At 56.3% G+C, this 19,341-nt stretch overlaps 1 protein-coding gene across 3 annotated transcripts; it reads right to left on the minus strand.

Moving 5' to 3' along the window:
• Positions 1–1,946: 1,946 nt before the first annotated feature.
• Positions 1,947–16,409, minus strand: CAPG (capping actin protein, gelsolin like). Of its 3 annotated transcripts, none has more exons than XM_075563071.1 (10): positions 16,313–16,409; positions 7,552–7,587; positions 7,230–7,402; positions 6,974–7,128; positions 6,658–6,825; positions 5,361–5,510; positions 4,949–5,041; positions 4,516–4,648; positions 2,639–2,727; positions 1,947–2,133 (listed from the first exon to the last, which is right to left on the minus strand). In XM_075563071.1, the coding sequence occupies exons 2-10, from the start codon at positions 7,572–7,574 to the stop codon at positions 2,068–2,070; spliced, it is 1,050 nt and encodes a 349-aa protein (XP_075419186.1). In that variant the 5' UTR covers positions 7,575–7,587; positions 16,313–16,409; the 3' UTR covers positions 1,947–2,067. The 3 variants fall into 3 exon arrangements, with proteins under 3 accessions (XP_075419186.1, XP_075419187.1, XP_075419188.1); XM_075563072.1 differs by lacking the exon at positions 16,313–16,409 and adding an exon at positions 16,001–16,110; XM_075563073.1 differs by lacking the exon at positions 16,313–16,409 and adding an exon at positions 14,241–14,262.
• Between the last annotated feature and the right edge of the window lie 2,932 nt (positions 16,410–19,341).

Genomic DNA, 19,341 nt, shown 5'->3' on the forward strand with positions numbered 1-19,341 from the left:
GTCCAGACGCTAACGCAGCTCGTGACCTGTGAATGCTCAGCTGCCGGGCACAACCCCGCCTGCCCCGCCCGGGAGCCTCTAGCTGGAGGGGAGGCCAGTGCTGTTGTGGGAGCCTCTCTTCCTGGCGGCCACAGGTCGGCAGTTCAAAACCACCAAGGGCTCAGCAGCTCTCTAGTCCATAGAGCATTTCAGGCTCAGACACCCACAGGGCAGATCTACCCTGTCTCACAGGGTTGCTGTGAGTTGGGATGGACTCAATGGCAGTGAGGTTGGTTTGGTTTCCACTCCACAGGGTGCTCAGAGCTCCATCTGCTGGGCGGTTAGCAATCTGCCATCCAGGTCATCTTTGGGTAGGCGGGTCAGAAAACCTCCGCGCAAACTCGGCCGATCAACGCTGGGCAGGAGTCAGAATTGACTCGATGGCAGTGAATGAGTCTAATTTGCTGAATGAAGGGGAAAAATGTACTGATGCTATTTTCAGAGAGATGTGCTCTAATGTGGTGTATTTAAATAATAAAAACTCAAAGGAAAAATAAAAACAAGGACACCCCCCACCCACACCCACCCCCCTGTGAAGCTTACTAGTGAAACAGAGATGGGTGGAACCCTTGCATCAGGCCTTCATCACCCTTCAGGCGAATTTACCCCCAAGGCTCAAGTTTAGGCCAAAAACTAGATAAGCACGTGAGGGGACAGTAAAACTAGTGACGCACAGGACCTCCTTTGAATCATCAACCATTTGCAATCACAGGGCAGCCTACTGAGGACAAAGTTCCGAAGAGTGAGTGCGGGAAGCAACAGGAGACACAGGAAAGTGGGGAAAGTGACATTATCTGTAAGAGCTGGAACAAGATGTGTATGGATTGTTGAATGAAACCCGATCTGCTCTGAGACCTTCCCCCAGTTCACAATCACAGGCGAAGAGACAAGGTAAGCCCTCCGGGCTACAGTTGTACCTGAGACACCGGAGACCTTGCTGAGTTGGAGTCCCCGAGTTGGCAATGGGAACCGTGAACAAGTGCTGCTGCTGCTGCCCGCCACTGTGTGAACAAGAGAATGGGCCAAGGCCTGGGCAAGAGCAGGAGCCTGGTCCGTCTTCATACAGGGCAGGCTGAGAAGCAGAAGCCAGGAGCCTCACTCGCACACAGGCCAGTGCACAACCCCCCCCCCCCCACACACACACACACAGCACCACGGTGGCCCTGGACTCATCCCCCGAACAGCAGTGCAGTGCCGTGCAGGGACACCACCCGATGTCTGTACGGCACTGACAGTGGTTCCCCGGCAAGAGATGCCTGTGGGAGCCGCCTCCCGGTGGTTATTAGGGCATCTCAGCTTCCACGGAGACACATCCTGAGCCTTCTCCCCACTGGAAACGTGAGACTGAAGCAAACCAGCAGGGGAAAGTGGTCTGGGGCCTGGCTAGGTGCCACCTCCCTATCAGGTTCACAGCAGTGCCATCCGGGCATTCCTGGCCCCTCCACCATGCAAAGCCAAGTCTGGCCCCAGAAGCAGTGCAGGCCCCTCCGAAGCTGTGGGCGATAGTCCCTAGAACAACCGTGGGCTGGTGAACAGGTGGGGGACACGAGAACTGGCCCAGGCCACAAGTGTAGGCAAGTCCCGGGCGGTGCAAATGGTTTGTACAAACAAACCTAAATGTTGGTGACTGTTTACCCCCCGCCCCTGGGTGTGCTGGGAAAGAATGGCGTGACATCGTTTCTGAAAACCCTATGGTGTAGTTGTACCATAACACATGGGGATCGCCATGACTCAGAATCACCGGAAGTAAGTTTAATGTGTTGTGGTATTACTTGGTACAGCATGATTTGGTGTGGTGTGGTAATGTAAGGTACTATTTGATGTGGTGTGGTAAGGGATGGTATGATTTCGTGTGTGGTGTGGTGTGGTGTGGTGTGGTATGTGCAGTGCAGGCAGCGAGCCAGGGAAAGTGTTTGCTTCCTTTATTGAACATCCACAGGGGGCATGCATCTGCATGGACCAAGCGCCAGAGGGGGACACAGGCAGCAGGTGCTCAGGCAGGAGAGTCAGGACAGGGAGCCTCGGGCCTCACTTCCAGTCCTTGAAGAATTGCTTGAAGATAGGACTCTCCCGGCCCTGAGGCAGAATCTCCACCTGCAGGGAGAGTCAGGGTAGGGTCCAGCTCACAGGGTGGCCACTCTGCCTCCACTGGGGAGGGCAGGGAGGGCAGAGCCATGCCCACTGCTCGATCCAGACCTGGGCCATTCCCACAGATAAGCCAAGACGTAGGCTAAGACAACAGAGTGCCTCAAAGGCTTGGGTGCATAGTCTGACAGTGCCACACATGAGTCCTACCAGCACCTCTGGGAATAACTTGTCAGCCCACCTTGCTGGGGCTAGAAGGGGCTGAACCAGCCAGGGACAACAGCGTCTTAAGTGAATGTTTACAAAAGGATGGCGGCAACATACGCATGTACAAATGTGCTTGATACAATGGATGTGTGGATTGTTCTAAGAGCTGTAAGACTCCCCAAAAAATGATCAAAAAAAGAAAGAAAAGGGCAGGTCTCCACTTCTGAGGGCGAGAAGGGCTTCCTTCTGGGCGGGCCTGGGAGGAGGGCTGACGTGCATGCATGTCCCTGGCCGGGTTGCCGCTCACCTGAGTGTTGGGCGCGTACTGCATGCGGGAGATGAAGCCCTCCGCCACGTGGAGCGCCGCCTGCCGCTCCTTCTCGTTAGCCTTTCGCCCTGGATTACAGGAAGGACGTTTTTTTAAAGCGCATGCTTCTCTAGCGCCCATCCCATTTTTCTGGGGGAAACCCACCGGGGTCCAGGGAACAGCCAGCGACTTTTTAAGAAGCTGAATCCATTGTTTAAAAGTTAAGGGAGCCAGGAAGTCCCAAGAAAGCAGAGTTCTCTGGCCGTGTGACCGAGCCCCCTCCGCAGCTCTATGCCACAGGAACCCATCCCATCGACTGCCCTGGGGCCCAGCCGGGCTCTGGGGATGCCTGTTCTCGCTGGTATCAAGCCCTCGGCCCGGGCGCCTCCGAGTCTGTCCGCTGTGCTCTTCCCAAGCCTCTTGTAAAGTGACACAGGGCAAAGGCACTTCCTGAGGGCGCAGAGTTTGCCTCCTGAGGCCAGAGGGTGTGCACGCACTCATTGCCATTGAATCGATTCCAAGCCAGCAGCCCGATAGGGCAGGGCCATCCGCCCTGTGGATTTCCGAGCCGGTAACCCTTTATGGAAGTAGAAAGCCGCCTCTCTCTCCCACCTGAGTCAGGCCACCTAAAGCTTCCACCAGCCACGTCCACGCAGTGCTCCGCTCATCCCTGCTCTACACCATGTGCCCACTTTTAAGGCAGGTTTCCATCTAAAGAACGCTGCGAATGAAGCTGGCTCCGCAGCCAAGCTTAAGAAAACACCACAACTCTGCTAGCTGCGAGGGATCTGGGACTGATCCGCCGTCGCCATCCTCGAAGAACGCATGGGTCCCTCTTGCAGCTCGTTCGCGCACAGACCGCAGGCAACACCGCCTGCTGCTTTAACGTCTGCTGTTTATCCGGGTGCTGTTTGTCACGCGTGTGACCACACGCTCTGGTCATCCAAACAGTGACCCTGTTGACCCAACAGCGGTGACTCGCCGTCGCTCAGCTGCTCCCGGGAGGAAGGGCCTGGCCGTGTCTAAAGGACCGCCTAGCAGCAGCTGTGGGTCACTTCGGGGCTGCCACATGGGGCTGCTGTGCGTTTGCAGCCACTCAGTGGTACACAGCGACAGTGCCACTCGCCGGGCGGTTAAACTAACAGCCTGCTGCACCCTCTCCCTGACCCTGGCCGGGAATGCCTCCACATCGATGTACTGAGCAAATGGCCAATAAGACGCTGGAGGCCGTAGGTGAGGTTCTCTCTTTCCAGGCTTGGCGGGCTGTGCAGGGGTGCAGGCATGCTCCGGGAGAGACGGGGGGGGGGGGGCGGGGGAAAAGGAACAGTGGAGGGCCTGCGAGCACCCCCTCCACGTCTGTCCGGGTCCACCAGCAGAACAGGCTGCTTCTTGCCCGTCTCCAGCTGATCCTATCTTTGGGAGATCGAGTTTGACAGGTTCCACTCCATACAGTCATGTCTCACTTGCCTAAAATATACCTCGGCTTATCATGCCTCGTGGTCACGTCCCAGGCCAGGGCTTCCAGAAGCCCCAAAGATCTAGAATTTTCTAGACAGTGGTCCCGACAGGGGGGTCTCCTGGGACCAGCACCTCAGTAACATCACCTGGGACCTTATTACCAAAACACAACCTCTATACCGACTCATTAAAAAACGTCAATTCTCAGGCCCCACCCCACCCTGGGTGAATCTGAATGGGAGGGGTGAGGGTGGGGGTTGGTTATCAGGCCTTGGGGCTGGGATTCTGAAGTTTCCTATACGCAGAAGTTTCAGCACCACTCCCTCCGGCTAAGGCCTCAGCCAGGAGCAGTCTCTGCCACAGAGGGACGCCTGCTGAGTCACAGCAAGAGAGGGAGGCAGGAGCAGGGGCGCAGTTACCCTTCCAGATGTAGATCTTGCCGCAGAGTCCGTAGTCCAGCACGAAGCAGTCGTCAGCTAGGAGCAGCTCTTGGGGGAAGGGGCTCGAGTCGGCCACTTTGGTCAGGTTCATCTGCCCAGTGGCATCTGAGACCTGGGGGAGAAGGGCAGCACTGGATTCCTCCCCGAACATAGCTCAGCCCAGGGGGCAGTGCGGCCTGGCCATCACTCCCCAGGTAAGCAGGGACAACACGAAGTAAACGCAGCTCCGTGTTGCCTTCAGACCTCTGCTTGCCAAGAGCTGGCCGAAGTGAAGTGGGGTTTTCCTTCTGAGGAGGGCCTGACAGCTGCCCTGGATCCACCTCGCTGGGTCCCTAGCTGACTCTCCCTCTGCTTTCAGCTCTCACTTCCTCCCCGAGTGGGTGCCCTCGCTCCACCCCCCAGGTGCTCCCACCTTATACAAAGCGGCGGCTTGGGCGTTTGTCCGGTCAGCTGTGAGGTCTTCCTCAGGGTTGCCCTCCTTCAGTGGGGGCTTGGGGCCCAGGACCTGCAGGGGCAAGGTGGGGCGGATTTACAGGGACTCGGGAGCACTGGGCTCAGGCCCTTTCAACCCACCCTACCTGGGGCCACTGCCTCTGCAGGCACAACCTGTCCTGCACAGGAATGCCAGCAGAGGTGAGTCTGGCCCACCCAGAGTGCTGCCGCCATATTCCAAATCACACACTGCCTTCATCAGTCCCCCAGACCATCCCCATCACCCTCCATGGCCACTCTCAGGTGTGTCTCCCCCTGCCCCCTCCAGATGATCACCATTTCCCATCAGAGCCCCTGCCCCACCCCCACCCCCACTCCCACGTGCCCTCCACCTGCGTCATCTCCTCGGGCTCCTCCCCATCAGTGACGATCTCCACGTGGGCCTTGCCCTGCCGCTCGCTGTCCCGAATGGCCAGGGCCAAGTCCCGCGCCTTGTTGCGCTCCAGGATGTTGGACTTGCCACCGCACCAGACGAGGATGGTCTGAAGGAAGCAGGGCGGCCAGGTCAGAGCCCCCTGCCTGTGCCCTGCTGCCTGTGGCAGCCTGTGGGGAAGGGCCCTTAGTTCCCCCCCTAGAAGAGCTGTCCAGCAAGGCAGGGTGAGCAAGCAGGCAGGATAGTGCTACCGCGTCATCTGCAGCATTTATTGCCTTGCACTGTACTTCTTGATCCTGTCTCCTCTGACTGGAAAGTAAGCTTCACTGGGGCTCAACGTGGGTGCTCCCTGGGGTTCAGTGCTAGGGCAGTGCCCGGCTCATATAGAGGTGCAAATATGTATTGAAAGAGTACCTGGGTGAAGGCCGTCTTCGAGTCCCTACCTCACACCCCTTTCCATACCGGTGGCCAGGCAAATGCCTCAAGTGAGCAAGATTATCTCAGTGCCTCCCTTTCAAACGTACTCTGTCTCATCTACCTTATCAATACCTCCTGGGTTGATCTTGTCCCAGAATCTTCAGTAGCACATGATGCTTGCTGTCCAAGCTTCTCAGACAGACACTCAACCTCCTCTGGACGTGAGTCTCATCATTGTCCTACATCATTTTCTATGTCATGCATGGCATGGCTCTTGCTCCCACCCGGGGTCCCAGTGAAACTAGACTTTTCCCGATATCGCTGGTTCCCTTTGTCTGCACGGCGCTCTTCCGGGAAGTCTAGACAAAAGGCGCCTTCCTGGGGCAGCTGCGTGTACTCTGATTGGAGGGTCTCTACCTCCGTGCTTCTGCAGCACATGCCCACTGCCTCCTTCCTGTACAGCCCTCCTCCCACCCTGCCATGGGCTAACGCAGGGGACAGACACACCACTCCCGGGGAGCCTCTGGGTCTTTTCTGCCCAGGACTGTGGTGCCAGGGTGGCCTCAGAGAGGGCACAATGGAGCCACTGGGTGAGCAGCTTAATGACTGGCGGGCAGCTAACCCGGGGAGAGGTGAGAACAAGCTCTCGTGTTCGAGGCCACAGCAAGAAGTCAGGGAGGGGGAGACCGATTTCGGTCCTCAGAACAAAGGGGTGGCTATCTGCTAATGGCTGAGTGGTCCAACCTGGAACAGACTGACAGCCCTCCGCGTCCCTCCCCTTCCTTTCACTGAAAAGGCTGGAGCTAGCGCAGGCTGCCCAGTGCAGCCCTGCGACCCACCTGGCCCAGGTCCAGGATGAAGCAGTCTCCAGTGTTGAAGCTGGCCCAGCTCAGCGCCTGCTCCGTGGCACGGATGTTCTTCTTCCCCTTCACCTGGTAGAGTTTCTTGACAGCAGCTGGGGCGGCCCCGGAGGAGGTCTTGTGAAACGCAGACTCCACACCGCCTTCCTGCAGCCCAGAGAGCCGGCCTGAGTAGGCTGAGGACACTAGTGGAGAGGTGGGGACCTGGCCCAGAGGGTGCCCAGGCCTTCTGCAGTGCGGGGACCAGCGGGAAGGGGGGGCCCAGGATAGGGGTGGAAGGGTGGTGCGTGCTGACCTGGTACTTGAGGCCCCGTGGGAAGTAGCTCATGAAGAGGTCAGACTCGTTGCCCTGCACTTCCCGGTGCTGCACGGGCCGCTCCCCCAGCAGGGTGTTGAGATGCACGGCCAGTACCGCACAGGCCCCCTGCTCATCCCGAGATGACTGCTGGCCTGAGACAGATGAGCGGGAGGTGGCAAGGGCAGGCCCGTGAGACCCACACTGGCTCCAGCCCCTGCCCAGGCCATGCTGCCCACCATCCCAGTGCCCTTACCTATCCACAAGTGCAGGTGAGAGAGTTCTTCCGGGCCATTGTGCAGGACCAGGTAGGAGTCTCCCGAGAAGAAGATGCCCTGGTTCTCGGGGGCGACAGGCACTGGCTTCAGCTTCTCCACCCGCCAGATGTGCAGGCCAGGGTTCTGCACGGAGGCTGGGAACGGGGAACCGCTACAGGAGGGGAGAGAGCTGGCCGTGGTCAGGGCCCCCAGGCAGGCCTGGTGCTGGGGGCCTGGACTCACTCGAGGAGGTCAGTGGGGAAGAGCAGCCCAGGAGGTGAGGAAGGAGAGGGGCTGAAGGAGGGTGGGCACATAGCTTACCTCTGAGGGATGGGTGTGTACATGTCGCTTCTGGATCTGAAGGGGCAGAAGGAGGCACATGTATTACAGAGGTCACCGCTATAACCCCACTGGTTTGATGAGAAGACCCTTCTAGGTGGCCCAAAAGAAGACAAACAAACAATCAAACCCAAAACCTGCCTGCCATTGAGTCGATGCCGACCCTGTGAATAGAAAGCCTCCTCTTTCTCTATCAGAGAGGTTAGTGGTTTCGAACGGCTGACCTTGCAGCTAGCGGCTCAACTCATTTACCACTACACCATAACAGCACCTCTCCAAGTAGCCAAGAGTTTTCTTAGGCATCCACCAGTTCAACTCTGGGAGCCCCAAGGGGCTCCCCCTCACTAGCTCCACCACACAGGCAAAGAAAAATACAGCCCAGAGAGTCTAAATCCAAAGTCACGCAGTCAGGAAGTGACCAGCTGAACCCAGGCCTCTAACCCCTGGACTGCTGTTTCCCCCGCTGTGACCCCACAGACATGCTCCCCTTCTGCTTCCAGATACCCAACCCTGAGCATCCAAGGCTGGAACCCATCTCCCTATGCAGTCACCACTTACATAAAGACCAAACCCTCTGCCCTCAAGTTCATCCAATAGCACAGAGTGGACTCGTCTCCGAGTTTCTGAAGCTGTACATTTTTATGAGAGCAGGCGGCCTCGTCATTCACCATCAGAGAGGCTGGGGAACTTGAACTGTGGGCCTTGTGGTCCAACGTGTAACCCACGGCACCTCTGGTGCTCCTTAACCACTTACATTAGAAAAGTCTACAATCAATGCTTTGAAACCTTCTACTATTAAAAAAGAGAGAGAGAGAGAGAAACCTAGCTAGAAAAATGAAAAGCAAAGTATATTCAAAGTAATTAGAAGAAAAGAAATAATGAAAATAAAAACAGATGTTAATAAATAGAAACAAAAAATAATAGAGAAAAATCAAAGTTAAGAAATCCCTACACACACCGATTAAACGAAGAAGAAAGAAGACATGAATTTTGAATTCAGCAGTCAGCGCAAGGACATTATTATAGGTTCCATAGATCAAGTCTACAGATATTGAGAGGGTGAAGGGAATATGCTAGCCAATATGGTGGGCAAGTGGGAGGAAAGGGACAAATGGTGGGACAGATACAAACTATGAAAGTTCACTCAAGAAGACACAATTACCTGGCTAGTCCTGTATCTATCAAATAACTTGAATTTGTAGTTAAACGCCTTCCCTCCCCACCATCCCTGCTTACACAAACCCAAACCCAGGACAACGTCTACCAAATTCTACTAAAAGCATAAGGAAGACCTTCTACCTCGTCTAACAGACCCTTCCAAAAGGCAGAAGAGGAGGGAACACCATGCAATCCATCCTCTGCTGCCAGCACTGTCATGACAAGTGTCCCTGGCACTGTGGACAACCCAAACCAGGGACACAGACGGAAAGGAAAGACTGATGTTTCTCATGAACATCAGTCCCAAACACCTACGGCCATCAAGTCGGTGTCCACTCATAGGGACCCGGAGGGACCCAGGAGAACCACTCCTTTGGGTTTGTGGAAGCGCACAGCTCCCAATGAAAGTTCAAAACGTTCGCGGAAAACTTGCATTAGCTTTTCGTGAGTGTTGTTGTTTTTGTTGGGTGCCGCCACGTCCGTTTCAATTCAGACAACCCCACGTGACAGGGTAGACCAGCCGCACAGGGTCTCTTACAGTCCTCACTGTGGCGATCGCCAGCTCTTTCTGCCACAGAGCCATTGAGTGAGTTTGAACCACTAACCCTTTGAGTTACCGGTTGAACCCTTAACCACTGCATCACCACGGCTCCATCTACTAAAACGCCCTACAGGGGCTCTGGCTGTTGGCAGCACTGCAGCTCTTGGGGGACGGGGATGCCACAGCGAGAGTTTGGCACCAGTCTCCCATCGTGTTGCGAGTGCAGACTATCAAATGGAGGGGCCAGGAGGTGGGGCTGAGGCTGAGGGGTCTGTGAGTGGACGCAGGGAAGTCCGGAACATGTCTGAGGAGTACCCAAAGAGAGTGAAGCCCAACAGCCCCTCACACATGAGGTCTCAGCCAGCTGTCTGGCTTTATTGATGACCAGGCTGACCTCAGTTTACCGGCTGAAGCCAGCCGTATAGCAAAGATGGGATTAAGGAGAGAGTCTATGGGTGCCTTCACCGGCAGGCCCATAGTTGAGTTGGAAGCACTGGGGTGTGGTGTGGGGTAACAGCCCCCACAATCAAATGGGGCCAGGGAAATGAGACGTCAGAAAAGATCAAACACGCCAGCACTCACCCTCAGTCATGACTTCACGAGCCAGGTCTGTGCAGAGAGAGAATATATTTCCAACCAAGGCTTATCTGCACTCTAGGGGCGTGCAAGCCCCCGCATGGCAGGTAACCACATATGTAACAGGAGGGGTTATACGAAAGGCATACGCCTAACGGGGGGGGGGGGGGCGAGCTAGGGGGTACATGCAATAGGAAGAGGAGGCAGTAGAGGTCTCCATGGGGCAGGAAGTCACGCACGTAACAAGTAGAGTGGACTCAAGTTTAGAGTCAAGATGGTAGCCTAATTTTAGTCCTCTGAGTTGGTGTGACATTAGGTGGTGTCACGGGAACAGTCCACTATCCTTATCAGAAGGGAGTGGGCCCTCCTTAGGGTGGGACAGACTGTAGGGTCTGATTGCCTTAGATGGCTGATAACCTCCAGACAGATAACCTGCAAGCAGTTGACCTCCAAGTGGTTAGTTAGTCAGTCACTATGTGCTTGCCCACAGCACCTTAGATTTGGCATTATTGTTGGGGGGACATCGTGGGGAATCACTTTTACTTAAGAGATTGTGAGGGGGACGCATCTCCAACCCACAAACGTGAAGGTTTCCCCCATGGGAGCCTTGGTCTTCCAGGCTCCTTAGAGTTTGCCCGCACACACGCTCTTCCTGACTTCCTTTCCCACTGTGGGAGGGGGGCTTGGAACCGTGTGTACAGAGGCTGTAGGACCTTTGTCATGCAGTTGTCCTCTTGCCTTTTGTCACACCTACTGGGATGGAATGTATTTGATGAAATGCAAGGATTTTGTTCATTCTGAACCTTCAGTGATTTCCCCATCTTCCTTTTCTTCTTTTTCAACTTAAACATTTTTTATGATAGTTTAAAGGAAGCTGTTCTTTATTAGTTCATGTGAGTTCCAATCTTTCCCGATGGGTGTATCCACTTTGGAATATTCCCCTAGCTCTTCTGCAAGACAGGTGGGGTGGGAGGTGGTAACCTTTAGTGACATCCTCAAGATGAAGTACTAGTTAAAAGTAAATGCTCTTTAGTTAAAATTTGAAAAACAAAAGCAAATCCCCCTACAGCTCAGATTACACTGACTGCTCCTCTGATTGTGAACTCCCTTCCTGGGAACTTCACCCGCATCCTGACATGAGCTGGCCCCTCCACAGGCCCAGTTCCACTGAGCAAAAGTCATACAGGAAAAAAAAAATGAAGGTAATTTTTTTTGGGGGGCGGGGTTAAGTTCAGAAAACAATAGCTGCAGCTTCGCTCACTTTTACATTTCTGCCACTATTGGGCTCTTTGTTTTTGTTTTGGCTTAAACTGCAGAGACCACGCATCAGCAAGTGCTGGCCTGGGGACGTGCCGTGAAGCGGCAAATGGGCTCCAGGACCCACTCCCTAGGGTCTGGTAAGGCTGGCGGAAAGAACCAGCAGTTTGGAGTTGGAATTGACTTGAAGGCCGTGGCGTGGTTCTTGTTTTGGGGGTAGGGGAGCTGAGTGCTAGTCTGAGTAGGAAGGTGGGCTGGTAGAGCAAGAGTCGAACACTTGATTACTATCACAGATGTTGGCAGTTCAAACTCACCCAACCACTCTACCAGAGCAGGATCTAGTGATCTGCTCCGGTGAAGATGACTGCAGAGGGAAACCCTTGGGGGCAGTTCTGCTCCGGAATCCCAGAGAGGAGAAAAGTGACCAACCAAGAGGGAGAGGTCACAGCAAAGCTTAGAGCACATGACGATGACTTTCCTTTTCCATCCCTGCTAGTAAACAGCGAGCAGGCATTTGTTGCCACAACACGGGGGGGGGGGGGGGGGGGGGAAGGTGGGAGGAGGGCAGTGAACCCAGAGAGCTGAGGAGGGACATGTTCATGTTCCTCCATCCCACAGAAGGTCACATGCTGTACCCACATCCCGTGTGGGCAGCAGCCCGGCCGGTGACTCACTCCGATCTGAAGTGGTGCAGCGGCCAGCCCCAAAAGCCCACGGCCAGGGAGAGATGGAGCAAGCCGGAGAACCGATTTGTCGACCTTACTGTTTGGTGTGAGCCCTGAAGCGAGGGCTCAGGTCAGAACTCAAAGCCAGGTATCCCACTTTTCTGCCTGCGGAGGCTATGGGCTGTCCCGGGGACCGTGCCCAAGCCGGGCCCTGCAGACTCTGCCTCGACAGGTCTGGAGTGGACCATCTGTTCCAGGTGACGACAGTACCAGCGGAGAGTCTCATGCTTGCCTGCACAAAGGAGTCTTCGAAGGGACCCAATGCCCAGGTGGAGAACTCCTGCAGGGCTGATTCTCTGCTGCCCCTCTCTGCCAGGCTCTCCAGGGGCAGGGCCCATCCTGACTCTCCGCCTTCCTTTCTTTTCTCCCCATCCCGGCCCATCTGCTCAAGGCCACTGCCCAGCTTCCGCAGAGCCCCCTCCACCCACTGCATGCTCATCCAAGCCCCACCAGTCCTCCAGCCCCGCAGTAAGCACTGGCTGTCCAGGATACCCCACCTTCCCAGAGAGATCCCCGTCCCCATCCCCACCAGCCTCTGACCTGGGAGAACACACTTCAGTCCTGCTCACAGTCTGACTCACGGCTTCCTGTCTCAGCCAGTCTGCAAGCGCCTCAGGCAGGGAGCCACCGGATAAGACACCCCAGTGAGCCTATTCACTCGGACACAAGGTCTGTGCTGGGGGCTAGGCATTGTGTGACCACTAACTGAAAGGCTGGTGCCGCGGAAGAAAGGCTTGGCGATTTCCACCTGTAAAGATCACAGCCCAGAAAATCCCCTGAAGCTCAGTTCCACGTGCACACATGGGGTCACTGGGAACACGAACTGTCCAGATGACAGCAGGCTTACTGTTCCTCTAGTCCTATTCTGCATCCACCCGCCAACACACAGCCACACACACAAGGGGCAGAAATAGCCCTTCGGGGCATCCCTTGCACATGTCTGGTGGTGGGAACTCAACCCCCGCTAACGGCAGCCTTTCTGTAACTCAGTTCGCACTGCCATACTGAGTCCATTCTGACTCTAATCGATCCCATCAGACTGAGTAGAACGCCTGCCGGTTCCTGAGCCTGTCGTCGCTCCCCCAGAGTGGCTAGAGGTTCTGAACTGCAAGCCCGACGCCACCAGGGCGCCTTTTACACTTGGTGCGGTGGGGAGGGGGGACAGGGGAGGTGGTCCTGGGTCGGCCTGGACTAGGGACTGCATTTCGTTCCTCTGGGGTGTGGGTACAACCCATCAGGAGTTCCACTCTCCAGAACTCACAGGGCAGTTCTACCCTGTCCCAGAGGCCGCTGGAGTCGGAGTGGACTGAATGGAGGCAGTGAGTTCTTTGGAGGACCTGGCTGGGACCTCATCGGGGCTGGCACCCTGCAGGTGCTCCAAGAAAGGAGGAGAAGGCCAGGTGACACAGTGGGCCCAGGAAAGAGTTTGTCTAGCAATTATCGCAGCAAGCAGGCCCAGGGCGAGAGCGCAGGATCCTAACAGGCTGGGACAGGCCCTGCATGGTCCTGAGCCAGGAGCCCAGAGGGTGGGGAGGAGGAAATGCGTGCTCTGCTGGCCATCCCCGCCTCCCCTCTAGAAATCAGCACATGAACTAGGGGGCTTGGGAAAGAGGGGGGGAGGGTGTCATTGCCATGATTATATCTCTAGAAATACAGGATTCAGCCAGCCTGTGACCAGCCATACCTCTGCCCTCAGACCTCCACCGGGGCCCTTCACCTCACAGTCCTGGTTTGGCTCCCAGAAGGGTGGGAGTCAGTGCCAACAGGACACCCTACCATGGAAGCTATGCCCAAGTCCCGCAGCGGGACATTCTCAGGTGCCCTGGCTGGGCACCGGTTTGCAGTCTCCTCGGCCCCACTCCCAGAGAACTCCAACTCTTCACCCTGCTCCACCTCCGCCTCCCTCTGACCCCAAGCCTGAGCAGGAGTCTTGGAACGGGCAAACAATCACCTAAACCTATGTGTGTGGCTCCAGGTGGCTCGGCCGGCCCTCTCCAGCCGCACCAGCACAGGATGAGCACCAAAGCCGCTTCTGCAGGGCTGCGAGCTGAGGAAGCCACTCGGGCCACCAGACCCTGGCAGCCAGGTCGTGCCTGCCACCCAAAAAAGCCCCACCGACACCGGCCTCCTCCCCAGGTCACTGCTCCCTCAGCGGCCCTCCCTGCTTTCACCTTGTACCCCTCTTCTTCCTCCACCTGCTTTTAAGTGCTCCTGCCGCTCCGCTCCGCTTGCCTCTAATGCCTCCCGGGCTGCCCCACCCCTGGGCTCGGTCCCCAGCCCTGCTGAGGCGATGGCCCCCAGAGTTAGGGGTGGTGGAGGGTCTTTGGAGTGCAGGGCAGGCACTAAGGGGAGGACCACTGGCTCTGAGCCCTGTCTGGCTCAACAAGGTGGGCCTGACCGTGTCCCCCACTCACCAGCCTCAGGAAAGCACGTCTGCACAGCCCGGCAGTCACTGGGTTGGTCACATTTCCTGGGTGTGGTCACTACGTTCCTCCTTCCTCCAAATGACTACGGTTGACTCTTTTTCAAGACTTGGTGAGACCCCCGGAAACCACCTTTGCTGTTCCTCCCCTCCACCAGATTGGCACAGTGCCGAGACAAGGGCCCCCACCGAGCAGAAGCGAGGGGGCACCGGGCCGGGCATGCAGTCTGGGCTCTGAATCAAAGCCCACCGGGCCTCCAGCTGCCATGCGGGTCCAGAGGTTTGCTGGCACACAGGCTCGGCCCAGTGATCAAAGTGTGGCCCTGATTCCACCCGGAGCCAACTGCCCGGCCAGCCCACATCTGCCCCACCTATCAAGTGGAGCGCCAGTCACTGGCCTTGGTGGCGCGGGAAGCAGGGGGCCGAAAGAGGGAGGCAACAGCAAAGTGAGGCAGCCAGGTATAACCACCACCTGGACGTGGCTCCGCTGCCCGGACCCTGGTGGCTTCGAGCCCCGGACATAGGTGGGCCCTGACCCAGGTCTAGATCCCCGGGCTGCTTTGAGATCGTTCAGTCACGGCTCCATCCAGGGGCCAGTTCCGGGAAGTGAAGCAAACTCCGGAATGAACCGTACCAATTAGCCAACCACCAAACCGAACCCCCTTGTTTGACTGGACAAACTGTGTGTGTGTGTGAGAGAGAGAGAGAGAGAGAGATAGTAATCACTGTATGAATGTTTCCCATAGCAACACAATCCAATCATGTGCTAACACTTCTGAATCAGAGCAAAGAGACGGTGACATGTCCTGGCCCCGAGAATACAGCTGGCAGTCCAGGGCCCCCATAGGCGAACTGCCTGCCTTCAAAACATGGGGATCTGGGTGCAAATCCTGCAGGGCTTGGTCTCCTCGGGGTGCAGAGGTTGGGTAGATCTCGGTGGGGTGGGAAGCCATGGGAAGTTTGGTCTCTTATGAGCTGTACTTGCTTCCTCAGATTTAACTTCACGGAGCCTCCCGGAGCCCAGTCTGTGACAGGGCACAAAGAGGAGCGAGGAGGCAAAAGGCGAAACCCAACTCACTGCCCTCGAATCGACTCGTGGCCAGCGAGCCTGCAGGACAATTCACGGCCTCGGAAGCCCTGGGGAGCAGTCCTGCTGTGTCCTACAGTGTCACTATGAGTCCGTCGAGGGCACGGTAGGCTAACGGAAAAAGCCGCGGTTCAAACCCACTGGGCAGCACAAGGAGTCAACCTGCGTCTTGAAAGACTGTGAGTCAAGAGAACGTGTAGAAGCCGTTACCTGGGATCGTCCAGGGTGCAAACAATAGGACGCAACAATCAATGCCCCTTTCTCTTCCCTGAGGTTTGCCATTCACCCCAACAAAGAGCCTTCACTGGGGGGCTGCAGTCCGTCAGCCCCTCCCCCCACCTCCTAAGGTAGCAACAGGAAGATGGAAAGTTAAACCACAAATCCGCCCTCAGGCCAGGGCGGCTCTCAGGTTCCCAACCAGGGGACAAAGATGAATGGAGTCACTGTTGCCCACGAGCACTGGATGAAAGGCCCACCCTCCCCACTGCGGCGGGGGTGGGGGGTGGGGGGGGTGGCAGGGTGCGGTGTTTACGCATTAACAGTGAAACAAAAGAGCAGGTATAAGATTTAAACAGCCTTGGAACTCAATAAGAAAAGCTAAAGACGTTATCTGATAACAAGACTCTAAAACTTGACGTTTTTCTCTTTTTTAAAGGAAGACTCACATTTTCCTCTCCCCTCCGTTTCCTTTGCCCTCCGGTCTCCCTCAGCAGGAAGATTTAGCTTTGTCCCAAATGGAGTAAAATGAAACATTTCTTTTCCTGCTGTGGGCGGGAGCCAAGCCTCAGGAGCCGCCCTCTCCCTTCCCTGCTTGCTGGAAATGCAAGATTGCACCGCAAAGAGCTGCCTCCAGTGGGGAGGGGAAGGGGGCACCCTGAGGGGGCATCACCTGGTCATCCACACCCACCCGACCCCACAGGGGGAGCCCAGGTGTCCCTCCCCGGACCCCGGCTATCCCACTCCAAAATGCTACTTGCCTGTGAGGAGCGTCCTTTCCAGCCCCAGCCCCAGCCTGAGAGTGGGAAGAAGCCGGTCTGGGTGAGTCAGAGGGAGGGGCCGGCCGGCCTGAGCAGGGCCCTAGGGAGACCCAGCGCTGGGGAGGTGGAGCTGGAAGTTCGGAAGCTCCTAACAGACACACTCTCTTAAAACCTTGCGAGGATTGCAATGTTCACGTCCTATGCTGGCCCCAGTCATTGAAGCCCCGGCGGTTTGTACAGTAGTTAAAAGACTCGACTAGGAAACGGCGAGGTTGGCCGTTCAAGTCCATCCATCTCTCCTGAGGAGAAAGAGGAGGCAGTTTGCAAAGATGGAAACGCTATGAGTGAAAAGCCCATTCCATAGCAGCGGGTTAGGATCGGGCTGGCTTCAGCCGGGCTGTTTATGGCCGGGGCCACGAGCAGCCAACCGTTCACCAAACTCCAACTCGGTGCCATCAAGTCAGTGCTGACTCAGAGCGACCCTGTGGGACAGAGTAGAACTGCCCTGTGAGGGCTGGCGGTTTCCAACCCTTGGTCTTGGGGTTAGCGGCCTCACCGCAACCTACTGTACCACCATGGCTCCTAGCCAACAGTTGTCCTTAGGTGCCATTGAGGGGCTTCCAACTCAGGGATCCTTGAACGACACACAGAAACACCGCTGGGTCCGCACCAGCCTCATAACTGCAGTTGCATTGACATGCGTTGTGGCAGCGGCCGTGTCCGTTCATCAGGTTGAGGGGCTAACTCTTTCACTGCCCCTCATGTCCCAAGCCTGATGTCCTGCTCCAGGGATCAGTCTCTCCGGATAACACGTCCAAACAGCTCGTGACCATGATTCCAAGATGTCATCTCGCCATCTACCATGTAACTAACAGCTTACGGAGCCGGTGAAGGAGGCTCGGGGAATCGTGGCTCAGAGGATGAGCAACTCGCAGAAGCCGGTTCTCACCCAGGCCGGCCTGCTTTCAGCGCTGGTGCTTGGCCTGGGATACCGCCTATCCCTTCTTTACTCAGAGGAAGACCGGCCAGCCGGCGTCTGCCCTGGGGCCCAGGCTGCCCCGCTGGAAGGGATGGCAAATGGTCGCCATGATAGCTCAACGACGTTGGCAAAGCAGCACCGGGACCGGACCGGGGCATGAGAGCGCGAGAGGCCTTCCCGCTTTCTGGGGGGCCCACTGCGCCTTTGGTAAAGCAGCGAGGCATGAAAAAGGGGAAGAGGCCCTGATGCGATGGAGAGGTCCAGCCCTGACAGTGGCTCAGCCCTGAGCTGCCGCGGAAACACCCATCTGGTGGTTTCAGACCACCAGCTGCTCGGAGAGGAAGGAAGGTGGGGCTGCTGCTCCCGTCAAGGGTTAGAGGCTCAGAGACTCGCGGGGGCAGTCTGCCCTGGCCTGCAGGGTCGTGAGGGGTCGGCCGGGGCTCCCCAGCAGTGAGCGGTTCTTGAGGAGATGGGTTGGGCACAGTGGCTGCCATCGCGGTCTCGTGGTGAGGGTGGCGGCACAGGATCCGGCAGAGCTTCATTCGGTTCTGTTAGGGTCCCTACGGGTCAAAACCAACTCCACAAACTTCAAGGGTCTCAACCTCCCACGGGTTCCTCTGGGGCCCATTGACAGGGGTGTAGGGGGCAATTCACACCCCAGCGTCCTGCCACTTGCCCACCTCTCCTCCGACCAGCCCCACTCAGCCTCAATGTTCCCCTGTGAAATGGAACTCGGGAGAAAGACAAGGTTTTCTGCTTCTCTCAAGATCCAGTCCCGGAAGCCCACAGGGCCAGCGCTACTCTGTCCTGTTGGGCTGATGAGGCAGAGTTGACTTAGTGGCAGAGAAAATGGACTTGACCCTCCCACTCTCCCTCCTCAGTGCTCCTCGGGAACTCTGGACAGCAAGGCCCATGGGTCATCTGACTCTTCCACCCCTGTGGGGAAATGTCAGCGACAGCCAATTGATCGGGGTGAGCTTGTACCCAGGGCAACCTCGTCAGCGCCTGGCCTGCTTCACGCCACCAAGTTCTGACCAGGCCCTGCATAGTCCTCTCAGAGCTGTCTTCTTTTCCTTTCAGTTTTTAAGGTAAAATTTACAGTGAAATGCATAAATCCCTAGTGCTTAATTCAATGAGCTTTGAGGATGATGTTACACACGCATGCCTAACAGATACCAACAACTCACACCCTTAGGGAGACACTAAACCTTCCACCATCCGAGAAGGTTCCCTCACCACATGTGTATTCCTTGCCGGGCCCTCCCACCACTCTGCTAGCTCTCCTCAGCCAAGGATCGATTCAGGTAATCATTCGGCACCTAGCATTGAGCCCGGCAGGTGATAAACCAAAACTCACTGCCCTGAAGTTGATTCCAACTCGAGGGACCAGACAGGACAGGATAGAACTGCCCCTGTGAGTGTCTGAGAGTGACACTACTGGAGTAGAAAGCCCCATCGTTGTTCCAAGGAGTGGCTGGTTGGTGGTTTTGAACCGCTGACCTCGTGGTTCGCAGCTGAATGCATAACCGCTGCACCGTCAGGGCTCCTAGTACATGATACACACTCAGAAAAGAAATGGCTGAAGGAATGAGCAAATGAGAGAGCAAGACCACTGTGTGGGCAGCTTCCTGCTTCTGTGTCCCTGGGCTCAGAGTATGGACTGATCTACAGGGCTGAAAGTGTCCTGAGAGTCCCCACTGTGCTAGCTCCTAACTACCCTTGAGACGTCACTTCGTGATGTATAACATACAGGAACTAGGCTAGGAAACCACCTCCGGTCTTTTGGTTTGTCATGCTGTGGTAGCTTGCATGTTACTGTGATCCTGGAAGTAATGCCACTCCTATTTCAAATGCCAGTGGGTGGACAGGTGTCAGCAGAGCTTCCAGACTAAGACAGACCAGCAAGAAAGGTCTGGAGGTCTACTTCTCAAAATCAACTAGTGCAAACCTTATGGCCCTCCAGCTAGACCAGAGCATCTACACTGGTACAGATAAGAGCTCTGGACACACACGGAATCAAGGATAGGTAAACCCCTCAGGAACAATAATG

The sequence above is a fragment of the Tenrec ecaudatus genome, chromosome 11 (genome assembly GCF_050624435.1).
Source record: "Tenrec ecaudatus isolate mTenEca1 chromosome 11, mTenEca1.hap1, whole genome shotgun sequence".
Classification (NCBI taxonomy): Eukaryota; Metazoa; Chordata; class Mammalia; order Afrosoricida; family Tenrecidae; genus Tenrec; species Tenrec ecaudatus.